At 48.5% G+C, this 14,363-nt stretch overlaps 1 protein-coding gene across 1 annotated transcript in view; it reads left to right on the top strand.

Annotated features, from left to right (window-relative positions):
• Positions 1 to 14,363, top strand: part of ARHGAP40 (Rho GTPase activating protein 40) — a 49,811-nt gene that overhangs the window by 30,032 nt on the left and 5,416 nt on the right. Inside the window, exons 6-11 of the mRNA XM_058433120.1 lie at positions 3,819 to 3,984; positions 6,905 to 6,996; positions 7,612 to 7,689; positions 8,078 to 8,237; positions 10,836 to 10,918; positions 12,827 to 13,033. Coding sequence (XP_058289103.1) covers positions 3,819 to 3,984; positions 6,905 to 6,996; positions 7,612 to 7,689; positions 8,078 to 8,237; positions 10,836 to 10,918; positions 12,827 to 13,033 — 786 coding nt within the window. The remainder of the gene's footprint in view (positions 1 to 3,818; positions 3,985 to 6,904; positions 6,997 to 7,611; positions 7,690 to 8,077; positions 8,238 to 10,835; positions 10,919 to 12,826; positions 13,034 to 14,363) is intronic.

Here is a 14,363-nt window from a genome sequence, read left to right as displayed (position 1 = left end):
CAGGATAACCACTATTCTGACTTCTCTCATGGAGGAAATACAGTCTTTCACAGTCCCTCTATTACTAAAGGAAGTGTTTCTTCTTTGACCACATGATGATGCAGTTGATGCAATCTTAGGTAACATTTTACCGAGGGCTGCCCTGGCCCAGGGCATTGTTCCCAAGGCTTCCAGTGCCCTCATTGCTCCCTGACTGTATGATAGAAAAAAAGAGAAGTAGGGTCGGGCACAGTGGCTCACGCCTGTAATCCAGCAATTTGGGAGGCCAAGGCGAGAGGATTGCTTGAGTCTAGGAGTTTGAGACCAGCCTGGGCAACATAACAATACCCCATCTCTACAAAAAATTTTTGATAGCCAGGTGTGATGGTGCAGGCCTGTAGTCTTAGCCACTTGGGAGGCTGAGGCAGGAGGATCACTTGCACCTGGAGGTTGAAGCTGCAGTGAGCTACGATTGCACCACTGCTCTCCAGCCTGGGCCACAGAGCAAGACCTAAAAAAAAAAAAAAAAAAGAGAGAGAGAGAGAGAAGTGGCATATGTTAGTCTGTTTTTACACTGCTGATAAAGGCATGAAAGAGGTTTAATGGACTTACAGTTCCACATGGCTGGGGAGGCCTCACAATCATGGTGGAAGGTGAAAGGCATATCTCATGTGGCGGCAGACAAGAGAAGAGAGCTTGTGCAGGGAATCTCCCCTTTTTAAAACCGTCAGATCTCGTGAGACTTATTCACTATCACAAGAACAGCCTGGGAAAGACCTGCCCCCGTGATTCAATTACCTCCCACAGGGCCCCTCCCACAACACATGGGAATTCAAGATGAGATTTGGGGGAGGACATAGCCAAACCATATCGTGGTGCTCAGAGAGGAGAAGTGACAGAATTGGCTCCCACAAAGGCCAGGACAGGAACACCCAGCAGCCTGACCCCGGAGCCTTCCCAACTGACCACCACTCTCTACTGCTTAGGAAACCAGCCCCACCCCCTGCAGTAGCCTCTATTCCAATGTGAGAGTACTTTCACTCATTCAAATGGAATTTTCTTAGGTCCGCAACAAGTTGCAAAAACAGAACTCCCACGTACTCTACACCTAGTTTCTCTTAGTGATAATATTTTCCATTAATCATAGTACATCAAATAACATTTATGTTTGTTTGTTTGTTTGTTTGTTTATTTATTGAAACAAAGTCTCACTCTGTTGCCCAGGCTGGAGTGCAGTGGTGAAACCTCGGCTCACTACAACCTCCACCCCCGACGTTCAAGTGATTCTCATGCCTCTGCCTCCCGAGTAGCTGGGACTACAGGTGCGTGCTACCACACCCAGCTAATTTTTGTATTTTTAGTAGAGACAGGGTTTCACCATGTTGGCCAGGCTGGTCTTGAACTCCTGACCTCAGGTGATCTGCCCGTCTCAGCCTCCTAAAGTGTTAGGATTACAGGCATGAGCCACTGCACCCGGCCTAAATTTTTTTGTTTTGAGACGGAGTCTCCCTCTATTGCCCAGGCTGGAGTGCAGTGGTGCAATCTCGGCTCACTGCAAGCTCTGCCTCCTGGGTTCATGCCACTCTCCTGCCTCAGCCCCCGAGTAGCTGGGACTACAGGCACCCACCACCGTGCCTGGCTAATTTTTTGTATATTTAGTAGAGACGGGGTTTCACCGTGTTAGCCAGGATGGTGTCAATCTCCTGACCTCGTGATCCACCCACCTTGGCCTCCCAAAGTGCTTGGATTACAGGCATGAGCCACTGCGCCTGGCCTAAAATTTTTTAATAATGAATTTCTCTTTCTAAAACATCAGAGATAATTAATATTCAACATTATCTTGTCTTTTTATTTGACAGTGTTTCTCCATTAAATTATGAATGATGATAATAATTAATCATGCTAAAGGGCCAGGCGTGGTGGTGCACACATGTAATGCCAGCACTTTGGAAGGCTGAGGTAGGAGGATCACTGGAGGCCAGAAATTTGAGACCAGCCTGGGCAACATAGCAAGACCCCATCTCTACAAAAAAATTTTTAAATAATTGGGTGTGGGCCAGGCATGGTGGCTCATGCCTGTAATCCCAGCACTTTGGGAGGCCGAGGTAGACAGATCACTTGAGGTCAGGAATTTGAGACCAGCTGGACCAACATGGTGAAACCCCATCCCTACTAAAAATACAAAAGTTAGGTGGGTATGGTGGTGCACAACTATAATCCCAGCTACTTGGGAGGCTGAGGCAAGAGAATTGCTTGAACCTGGGAGACAGAGATTGTAGTGAGCACAGATCATGCCATTGCACTCCAGCCTGTGTGGCAGAGTGAGACTCCGTCTCAAAAAAAAAAAAAAAAAAAAAGTTGGATGTGGTGGTGTGTGCCTGTAATCTTAGCTACTCATGAGGCTGGGGCAGGAGGATCACTTGAGCTCAGGAGTTCAAGGTTACAATGAGCTGTGATTGTGCCCCTACACTGCAGTCTGGGTGACAGCGCAAGACTCTCCTCCGAATAATAATAATAATGCTAAAGACATCACATATTGATCTTTTACCACACACTTAGCATTATGCCAAGTACTTCACATATTTGATTTAATTTCATTCTATTAAGTTGATGATAATTGTGTTAATAAACTAAAAATTAGTAATAAGTATTGAGTACTCACTATGTGTCAGGCACCATGTTTCATACACTTTATTGAATTTAATCTCACGAACAGTCTTGTGAAGTAGATACTGTTATCACTTCCATTTTGCAGATGGACACACAGGTAAAATTATTTGTGTGCACTCACAGGTAAAGTCAGGATTTGAACCCCGGGGGGTGTGACTCCATAGCCCATGCCGCAAGCACTAGGCTGTATTATAAGCATCAATTACTATTTCTTTACCTTTGAGCACTCGAAAGGGGCACTGGGAAGTGGTCCGGCCACGCCCTCCAGGCAGTGCTGAGCAAGCCTGGCCCAGGAGCTTGCCTTCTCTGACCTTGGGCGGCAGGAAAGCCTGGAGCTGCCTGCAGATTCCCAAGGTGGCCTCTAGATGGCACGGTTGAGCATTCTTTATTTCTGCGGGTGGCATGGCCAAGGCTGGGGACAGACCCGGTGAGGCAGAGGAAAAAAGGACCAGAGTAGAAGCAATAATAAGAAGCCCATGGGGTAATCCCTCTTCTCCAGGTCCTCTTGTGGGAGGCAGGCAGTGAAAACAGTTTCTGTTTCTTGGGGCTTCGCTGTGTGCTTGGGACTGTGCCAAGCACTTTATACCCATTAGGTCATTTGCTCCCACTAAAATTTTATGAGGCCATTGCGGTGGCTCATGCTTGTAATTCCAGCACTTTGGGAGGTTGAGGTGGGAAAATCGCTTGAACCCAGGTGTTTGAGACAAGCCTAGGCAACATAGAGAAGCCCTGTCTCTACAAAAAATACAAAGATTAGCTGGCTGTTGAGGTGCACACCTGTAGTCCCAGATACTCAGGAGGCTGAGGCAGGAGGATCAATGGAGCCCAGGAGGTGGGGGCTGCAGTGAGCAGTGTTCATGCCACTGTACGCCAGCTTGGGCATCAGAGCAAGACTGTGTCTCCAAAGAAACAAACAAACAAACAAACATGCAAAAACCTTCTGAGGTAGGCTCTATTTTATGATTATGGATGGAGAATCGGGCTCAAAATGTCACTCCGTTTGCAAGAGGTGGAGCTTGGACTTGATTTCAGGATGGACTCCTGAGTGCTCGCTCTTATCCACGCTGCTCTTCCTTCTGCCTAAATGCCCTGGGGAGAAGGGGGAGCCCCAAAATACACATCAGACACATAGCCTGACAAATTGTCTTTACTTCCCTCTCTATTAATAGAACTTTACCATCCCCAAAGGCAGACTTGGCGTGACAAGGATAGGAGACTTGTCCCTGCAGGATATGAGGAAGGTACCTTCTCTGGCCCTCATAGAGCTGACCGCGCTCTGTGACATCCTCGGCTTGGACCTGAAGAGGAGCAAGGCGGGGAAGTGGAAAGCGGCAGGTGAGCAGCCCCGGCCCAGGGCAAGCCCTGTGGCCACAGTCCTCATAGGGAGCTGCACACGGACTCTCCCAGCAAGAGATGCTCAGCATTTTTTTTTTTTTTTTTTTTTTTTTTTTGAGACGGAGTCTCGCTCTGTCACCAGGCTGGAGTGCAGTGGTGCGATCTCGGCTCACTGCAACCTCCGCCTCCTGGGTTCAGGCAATTCTTTTGCCTCAGCCACCCGAGTAGCTGAGACTACAAGTGCGTACCACCATGCCCAGCTAATTTTTGTATTTTTAGTAGAGACAAGGTTTCACCATGTTGGCTAGGATGGTCTTGATCTCTTGACCTCGTGATCCGCCTGCCTTGGCCTCCCAAAGTCCTGGGATTACAGGTGTGAGCCACCACACCTGGCCAACATGCTCAGCTTCTAAATTCCTTCTGTTTACATTTTTTTTTTCTGCATATGAAAATAATTCCTGCTCATTGTGGGAAACTTGTGAAATAGAGTAAAATACAAAAAGGAAAAAAATATAATTCAGAAAAGCACTTTTAGTGCATTATCTTCCTTTGTGTGTATATGTGTGTATCCTTTTTTCACCTAATATTATATACTTATGGTTTGGGAGCAGTGGCTCACACCTATAATGCCAACACTTTGGGAGGCCGAGGTGGGAGGCTCACTTGAGCCTAGGAGTTTGAGACCAGCATGGGTGACATAGTGAGACCCCATCTCTACAAAAAATGAAAAAGTAGCCAGGCGTGGTGGTGCACACCTGTAGTCCCACCTACCCGGGAGGCTGAGGTGGGAGGATCACTTGAGCCCAGGAGGTGAAGGCTTCAGTGAACCTCGATCATGCCACTGCACTCCGGCCTGGGTGACAGAGAGAGACTCTGTCTCAATTCTGTATATATAGAACTATGAGACCCTGTTTCATAATTCCATTATATATAATAGAATATATTATAGTTATAGATCTATATTATAGAATATTATATATAATAGATTTATGGACATTTTCCAGTTATTGTATCATTTAGTGGTTGTCATGATAATGCTACATAACAAACAACCCCCAAATTCATGACTTAAGAATTCTTTACTCTTGCTCACATGTTTGTGGGTAAACTGGGTGTAGCTTGGCTGATCTAGGCTGGGCTTGGCTCCAAGTTGTTGGCTGAGTGTAGATCTGCTCACAGGTCTCTCGTCCTCCTGGGACCAGCTGGCCATCTGGAGGATGCTCTCATGATGACAGCAGAAGCTCAGAGGGCAAACTGTACCACACAATGCATTTTAAGCCTCTGCTTGCACCTTGTAGGTTACCATGCTATTGGTCCAAACTAGTCACATGGCCTAGCAAGGGGTGAGGAAGTATGCTGTGCTTCCCTAATGGGAAGATTTGCAAATTCACACGGCAGAGGGTGTGGATACAAAGAGGGGCAATGAATTTAGAACAATAGTGACATTTACCACAACTATTAAATATTCCTTGAAAACATGATTTTTATTTATTTATTTATTTTGAGACAGAGTCTCTCTCTCTCTTGCCCAGGCTGAAGTGCAGTGGCATGATCACAGCTCACTGCAGCCTCAACCTCCCCAGGCTCAGGTGACCCCCCCACTTCAGCCTCCTGAGTAGCTGGGACTGCAGGTGTGTGCCACCATGCCCAGCTAATTTTTGTATTTTTTGTAGAGATGCAGTATTTTTAAGTTGCCCAGACTGGTCTCGAACTCGTGGGCTCAAGTGATCTTCCCACCTCAGCCTCCCAAAGTGCTGGGGTTACAGGCATGAATCACCTTGCCTGGTGAAAACATGATTTTTAATCACTGCACTATTTTTCTCCTCGTGGATGTATTCTAATATATTTAATCATTTCCCTATTAGTGGGCATTTTTGATGTCCATGTCTTTCCTATTATAAGACACAATCACTACTGCTGTATATATACTTTTGAATGCATCTTAGATTACTTTAGATTGTACTTATGAGTTAAGTTCCTGAGATAATACTGCCCTTCAGCAGTGTATGAAAGCGTTCATCTCACTACATCGTTGTCAACATTATGCATTGTGATTTTTTGGTTTGTTTTGGTTTGGTTTTTTGGTTTGTTTCTTTAAAACAAGAGGATGGTGAATAAAAAAGACCAGGGGGAGGAATCTAGCAGAGGTGGGGTAGGCCGGGGAAGGGAGAAAGAAGGAAGGTGTGGAGAAAATGTGGAAGGAGGGGTTTGCCTGAGAAGACCTCAAGCCAAGGTGGTTAAGATTGACCCGGGGAATACATTCTCTAGGACCTGGCCCATCCTGCAGAGCCAGAGCTCTACCCAGGACTGCTGTTACCTTTTTATACCTGGTGCCTTCTGAAGCAGCAGCGTGCTTCCCTTTCAATACTTTTTTTTTTATTCTGTGAGATGGAGCTTCGTTCTTGTCACCCAGGCTGGAGTGCCGTGGTGTAATCTCGGCTCACTGCAACCTCCACCTCCTGGGTTCAAGCGATTCTCCTGCCTCAGCCTCCCAAGTAGCTGGGATTACCGGCACCCGCCACCATACTCGGCTAAATTTTTTTGTGTTTTTAGTAGAGACAGGGTTTCGTCATGTTGGCCAGGCTAGTCTCGAACTCCTGACCTCAGGTGATCCGCCCGCCTGGCCTCCCAAACTGCTGGGATTACAGGCTTGAGCCACCGCACCAGGCCCTTTCAATGCTTCTTTCACCAGCTGAGATTTTCTGCTCTGAGACATATCTCTTCAGCAGTAATGTTTTCATTACTGCTGAGGCCAAATGTTCTGCTCAAGAGGAGAGGTTTGAGTCCACCATTCTCTAGAGAGCTCAGTCCTTCCACAGGAAAAGGCGTCTGATTCTAGTTGCCCAGGAGATCTTGCAGGTCGGAGCCCAGTGATTGTTCCAGGAAGTGAAACGCGCCTCTGCTGTTTGACTTCCTGCAGAAACTCGCCTCTTCGGTGTGCCCCTTGACAGCCTGCTAGAAGCTGACCACAAAGTCCTCCCCAGCACACAAGTCCCGCTGGTCCTTCAAGCCGTAAGTCGCCCCCAGCTTGGGTTTATTTAATCCTTCGGAGGCTGGCTCAGGGGACCGTTGTCAGGAGACATCTAGCAAAGGGGTGAAAGGATGGGCTTTAGAATCAGGCAGACCTGGGTTCAAATTTTGGCTGTAGTACTTGCTAGCTCAGAGACCTGGGGTGGATTTTTATTGTTGTTGTTGTTGTTTTTATTTTATAAATTTTTGTCTTAACTTTTTTTGTAGAGACAGGGTCTCACTATGTTGCCCAAGCTGGTCTCGAACTCCTGGCCTCAAGTGATCCTTGGGGTGGATTTTTTTTTCTTTCCTTTTTAACTTCTGAATCTTAAAGTCAAGGGTGGATTTTTGAACTTTCATTAGCCTCCCTTTCAACATCTGTAAATTGGGATGATGATAACAGTATTCTCCTCTTATCAATGATTAAATGAGAAAAATGTATATGAAACTCTCAGAATGCCTGGCTCATGGAAGTGGTCACAAAAACTAATATTATTATGAAGGAAACCCTTCTCCCGGTACTCCCCTCTTTCTGATTTTCATGGGAGACAAACACATCATTTTGAATCCTGCTTTTCAGCGGTTCCTGGTTTAAATGCTGGTTTCTCTTTCTGACAGCTGCTGTCCTGTTTGGAAAAGAGAGGACTGGACACAGAAGGCATTCTCAGGGTGCCCGGATCCCAGGCCAGAGTCAAGGTAATGGTTTGGCTTCACCCGCTTCACTGAGGCTGCATCTCCCCCATCCTCACATGTGTGTTAACCCGGGAGGGAATCCAGTCACTGGCTCGCCAGTGATCTGTCTTTGGTCTCTGTGTGGGTCGAGGGTTTGAGAGGCTGAAGGTGGCACGATAAGCGTGGTGGCAGAGAGTGTGGGCCCTGGAGTCAGACCACCAACGTTTAATGAGCAGAGCTCTGTGCTCATTGACACGCACATTAGACCATCTCGTCCTTACTTCAACCCCACGAGGGAGGTGCTCTTGTTGTCCCCACTTTGCAGATGAGGAACCAAGCCCCAGAGAAGCGGTAGAGCAACTTCTACCGGAGCCCCGGGCCAACTGTGTTTTCATGCCCCGCCTTCCTGTAGGGGCTGGAACAGAAGCTGGAGAGAGACTTCTATGCTGGCCTTTTTAGCTGGGACGAGGTTCATCACAATGACGCCTCCGATTTGCTCAAAAGGTTCATCCGGAAGCTGCCGACACCTTTGCTCACGGCTGAGTACCTCCCAGCCTTTGCCGTGGTGCCTAGTGAGTGTGCCCAAGCCCTTAGCCTGTGCAGGGATGGAGAGTTGGATGTCACTGGCCTTGGTTGGAGAGGGGAAGCCATGCAAAGGCAGGACTCCCTGTTCCTGGAAATGTCTGTTCCAGAAATGTCAAACTGATAGGGGAAGAAGCAAGTGTGAGCATGTGAGCCCAATGTGTGTTGCACATGCATGTGCATGCGTGTCCTGCGTGTGTTGTATGGCAGGTGTGCATGTTCAGGTGTGTGAGGAGAGGAAGCTAAGGTTTTGCACACTACAGTCCCTATTAGTTCTCACGTGGATGAGTGGACATTTCCTTCACATCTTGACATCCATGGGGTTGAGCTTATCAGCATCGTCTACCTGTGTATCTGTGGGCACACGTGTGTGCATGTCCATCTGTGTGCATGTCTGCAGATTGGCATGTGTTGCACGGACCTTGCTGTATGTATAGTCTGCATATATATGTTCCTGTCTGGACTTCTGACTTCTTCACAATCCACAATGTACAAACATAGTCACTTCTATTTTTCTCAAAAAAATACAGCAGCTCTCCTGAGATCTCACTCACAACCGTGAAGTTCTCCCTGTCTCTGTGAATTCTCCAAAAAGCTTCAAGGCTCAGGCAGTCTGATTTCTACCCCCAAGCTAGGGACAGGGATCCTGAGAGGTCCTCTCTGACCTTTGATTCTCACAATCTCAGTGTTTTGTTTGTTTTCTCTTCTTCCTCTTCTTCCTCCTCTTCCTCCTCTTCCTCCTCTTCCTCCTCTTCCTCCTCCTCTTCCTCCTCCTCTTCCTCCTCCTCTTCCTCCTCCTCTTCCTCCTCCTCTTCCTCCTTCTTCCTCCTCTTCTTTCTTCCTCCCCTTCTCCTTCTTCCTTCTTCCTTCTTCCTTCTTCCTTCTTTCTTTCTTCTTCTTCCTTCTTCTTCCTTCTTCTTCCTTCTTCTTCCTTCTTCTTTCTTCTTCTTTCTTCTTTCTTTCTTCTTCTTCTTTCTTCTTCTTTCTTTCTTCTTCTTTCTTTCTTCTTCTTCTCTTCTCTTTTCTTTTCTTCTTCTTCTTCTTCTTCTTCTTCTTCTTCTTCTTCTTCTTCTTCTTCTTCTTCTTCTTCTTCTTCTTCTTTTCTTTTTTTTTTTTTTTAAGAGATGGGGTCTTGCTCTGTCACCCAGGCTGGAGTGCAGTGGCATGATCCTAGCTCACTGCAGCCTTCAACTCTTAGGTTCAAGTGATTCTCCTGCCTCAGCCTCCCAAGTAGCTAAGAATATAGGCACATGAAACCACACCTAGCATACTTGTTTAACATTTTTTTGTAGTGACGGGGGTCTCGCTATGTTGCCCAGGCTAGTGTCAAACTCCTGGCCTCAAGTGATCCACTTTGGCCTCCCAAAGTGATGAGGTTACAAGCATGAACCATCAGGCTTGGCCTCAACCTCATTGCGAAACATAAATCAGACTCCTTCCCTATGCTGTTGCCCACCCTCCACAGCACTCTTGTAATAAGATTCCACTTCTTACTCAGCCCACCTGCTCCGGCTCAGGTCCTGCCTGGCCCCCCTTTCCTCCTGGGCGCCTCCTTCCCCACTGTCTGGCCAGGCTCTCCCGCTTTGCTGTTCCCCCTCCTCTTTCCTTCCCCGGGGCCTCTGCACTTGCTGCTGTGTCTGAATGGAACCTCCCTCCACCCTCATTTGGCTGCTTTCTGCCATTCAAGTTTCAGCTGGCGGTCAGTGCCTGCGAGGGGCCTTCCGTGACCCCACACACCATGCTGCCTGCCAGCCTCTATAATGACGCAAGGATGCCCATCATACTCTGATTTATTCTTTGCTTGTGTATTGTGTCTCCTCTCTGAAATGTAAGCTCCATGAGCTTGTGACTTTATTTTCCTCCTTCACTATTTTGTCCAAGATTCCTAGACCGAGCAGAGCACCTGACAGGTACTTGATAGATATTTATTGATAAGTGAGAGAAGGAAAGAAGGGAAGGAGGGAGGGAGGAAGGCAGGAAGGAAGGTAAGTAGCTAGGTCATATGGGGTCGCAGGCCTGGCTCCCGGGGTGCTCAGCCTCTGTCTCCTACGCAGCTCTTCTCCAGGTTCCAGCCAGCTCTCAGCTGCTGGGTCTTGTCTGGCTCTGATGAACTCCTTCTTTGAATCTATAACTACTACCTCCTCTCCCTGGAGATCCTGACACCAGGTGTGAGACAGCTTTTCCTTTTCAACCCTCACAACACAGAGGGTTTCACGAAAACCTTCTATCTGGGCCCACTGAGCTCTCTGTCTCCCTTCCTAAGGGTGATTTGCTGGTTCATTGCATTTCTGACCCTGGGCTGCAGCCTGGACTGCATATCTAGGTCTGTGCGGCATGTGCTTGCATGCACACGCATGCGTGTGTTTATTTTGTTACACAAAGTACAGCAAGTGAACCTCTCCACCAGCACTGGTCAGGGCTCTGTCTGAGCCAACATTAGACAAGGAAATAGTCCCACACCTTATGAAAAAAGGGATTCCTGGCTGTCCCCTGGCTTTCCAGCTCTGGAATTTCCCCAAGAAGAGACCAGACTGAGGGAGGGAGTCCCTGAGCCTCCCATGGAGACTGAGGTCCCTCCCTTCCCACAGACATCCCCAACCTGAAGCAGCGCCTGCAGGTTCTTCACCTGCTCATCCTCATCCTCCCAGAACCCAACAGAAATGCCTTAAAGGTAAGAGTTACCATGCACGACCACCACTCTGCCATCTCAGCCCACAGCCACAGCCATGGCTCCAAATGTGCTCATTCATTCAGCAACTCTGCCTAGTGCTAGGGTTCAGTGATGACCCACACAGACCTCTCTTGAGACTTTTTCCTAAAGAAAGTAGATGAGTCCTGAAAGAGGATAGTCCCGGAGTGGGCACTGCAGAGCGTCAGTTCCACGTGGTGCTAACAGGTGTTAGCACCTTGTGGCCAAGCATGGATGGGTAAACACAGAGTTCATGAAACAAGGTTAAGAATACTTTTCTCCCCAGGACTTCTCAAAGCCTTTGGTATATTGAGGCTTTGAGAGAATCTCCAAGTGGGATTAGAGTATGCAGCACTCTCCAAACTCAGTTGATCATGGACCTCTTTTGTTGTGGACAGCATTGCACGGCACTGGTGTTCCGTGCAGAACCAGTTTGGGAAACAAACCCTTAGCAAATTCCCCTTGCCCTATGGGAGTGGATGCTGGGCCTTGGCCCAGCTCCCTGCACCCTCTTGACTGTCCTTCAGTCAGACTCAAGATGTGCCTCCAGGATCAGCCTATGAGGAGGCCCCAGGTCTTCCTGTTTGAGTTTCTGCTTCCTTTTCAGTAAACTGAGGATGATAATAGCATTAATAGCATCTTGTCTAGTTGTTTTGGAAATCATAAAAGCTAACTCATGAGGAATCATGGGGTAGATGATGATGCTTTGCAGGGTACTCAATATGTGTCCTCTCTTCCTATCTTCTCTCCCTCCCTCCCTCCCTCCCTTCCTTCCTTCCTTCCTTCCTCCTTTCCTCCCTCCCTCCCTCCTTCCCTCCCACCTCCCTTTCATTTGTTCTTCCTTCCTCCACCCATTTATTCTCATCCATCCATCTATTCATCTTTTCTTTATCCATCCATCCATCCATCCATCCATCCATCCATCCATCCATCCCTCCCTCCCTCCCTTCTTCACTCCGTCCCTTTGTCCTTACTGGCTATATGACTCTTGGCACATTCTCTGAGCTTGTTTCCTTATCCATAAAACGCATGCAATAATAAGAGCTACCTTGGCCGGGCGCAGTGGCTCATGCCTGTAATCCCAGCACTTTGGGAGGCCAAGGCGGGAGGATCACTTGAGGTCAAGAGTTCGAGATCAGCCTGGCCAACATGGTGAAACCCCACCTCTATTAAAAATTTAAAAATTAGCTGAGTGTGGTGGTGCACACTTGTAATCCCAGCTACTTGGGAGGCTGAGGTGGGAGGGTCGCTTGAACCTGGGAGGCAGAGGTTGCAATGAGCTGAGCCAAGATCATACCACTGCATTGCAGCCTGGGAGACAGAGTGAGACTCTGACTCAAACAAAACAAAACAAAACAAAACAAAAACAAAAACAAAAAAAAAACTACCTTATAAAGTTGCTGTGAGGATTAAATGAGATGTACCAACTAAAGGCCCAGGAACACAAAGAATACACAGTAAATGGTAGCTCTTATCACTTTCTGCTGCTCTTCCCAGCGTCTCTGCTACTCTATGCTTTCCTTTGCATTTTGGGTAGATCTAGACTCCAGAAAGAAGGAGCTATCCTGGGCCTCACCAGGAAATGACCCATGTTCCAGACCTGTGGCCCTTTTCTACCTGGAAGTTGAAGTCTGACCCGGTTGTCTCATTAGTCTCTGAGGGAGCAGGGGAGGGAAAGAGTTTTGGACACACTGCAGAGCAGGAAACAGAGACACAGAAAGGTTGCGGAGTGGGCTGGTGACACAGCTGGAATGGGAGCCCCTCCTGCTGCCCTCCTAGCTCCTGGCTCCTTCCTAGCACCCCCTTATCACACATCAGGATGCCCTGGGGATGGTGGGGAGGTGCCAGGGATGGGCTGAGATTTGAGGGAGGCTCTGCACCCTTCCCTAGGCACTGCTGGAATTCCTCAGGAAGGTGGTGGCCCGGGAACAGCACAACAAGATGACTCTGTGGAATGTTTCCACCGTGATGGCCCCTAACCTCTTTCTGCACCAAGGGCGGCCCCCTAAGCTCCCCAAAGGCAAGGAGAAGCAGCTGGCAGAGGGGGCAGCCGAGGTGGTGCAGATAATGGTGCAATACCAGGATCTGCTGTGGACGGTGAGTGCTGCTGGGCGCTGGGTATCCCTCCTCTGGGTGCAGCTGCCCTGCCGCCCCTGCTGTCCAGGAGCCTGGGCATTGTCCTTTCAGTTCCCTAGTGTGTCCCTTGCAGGACCTTTGTTGACCTCTACACAGGCCTGTGTTTTCTTCCTCCCCCTGCCTTAGTAACCAAGAAGAAGTGTCTTCACTTTCTGTCTCCACTGCCACGCCTGTCAGTCAGTCTGCTGCCATCTGGTCTATCCCAGATTGCAGGAGTTCCCCCAACTCCTGCGCAAATAATTCCTTCACATCAAAGCTTTTATGCTGCTGAGAAAGCCCCATCCCTGAGGCCCAGGATCACAGGGCTGCCTAAGATAGAGCCTGGAACCAGACAACAAGGATACCCCTGACCCCCTGCCCCCACCGTGAGCTTTGCCGTGAGTAACAAGTGACAGCAAGGAGAGGAGCCAGAGCAGGAGAGAGGCCCCTCTGCGGTGTCAGCATGCATGGTGCCCCTAGCACTGAGATCCCTCCAGCTCTTGAGACTCCTGTGAACACAAGGTAGCACCATCTACCACTGCTGACCAGGCTGATTTCTCACCTAGGGATGTGTAGCCTCTTCCCTCCATCTGTTCATTCATCCTTCCATTCAGTCCCCCATCCACCCACCCACTCACCCACCTACCCATCCATCCATCCACCCACTCACCCACCCACCCACCCATCCATTTATGCAACTGCCCATCACCCACCCACTCACCCACTCACCTATCCCCCCCACCCATCTATTTACCCACCCATCCATCCATTAATTCCTCCAACTCCCCCATCCACCCATCTGCCAATCTGTCATCCACTCACCCATCCACCAATCATGCATCTCTCCACTCATCTACCAAGCCATCCATCCACTCATTCACCCATCCATCCACCCACCCATCTACTCAACCATGCATCTATCCAACTAAATCATGCATCTATCCAACTATCTACCCATCCATCCATCCACTCATCTACCAAACCATGCATCTATCCCACTATCTACCCATCCATCCACGCACAGTCCTTCCCCCATCCCTGCCTTCTTCCATGGTCATTAGGTTAGATTTCCTATTCCAGAAACCAGCAAGTGACGCCCTCTCTGACTGTTCCCACTTTCTTTCCGACCCTTCCTGGGCACTCTTCTGTGTTCTAAACACAGCAAATGCCAGCTGGCACTCCAAACTCATCTAGTACTTCACACTTCTGAATTTTTGCTTATGCAGTTTACTCTGCCTGGAATTCCCTTCCCTTTTTTTTTTTTTTTTAAGGGCAGAAGCCTGGTGTCCTCTGCTCATTCTTTAAGACCTCC

Source organism: Hylobates moloch, unplaced genomic scaffold (genome assembly GCF_009828535.3).
Source record: "Hylobates moloch isolate HMO894 unplaced genomic scaffold, HMol_V3 SCAFFOLD_21, whole genome shotgun sequence".
NCBI lineage: Eukaryota > Metazoa > Chordata > Mammalia > Primates > Hylobatidae > Hylobates > Hylobates moloch.
Note: the sequence above shows the minus strand (reverse complement) of the source record. Positions and strands in the feature narration are given on the sequence as shown.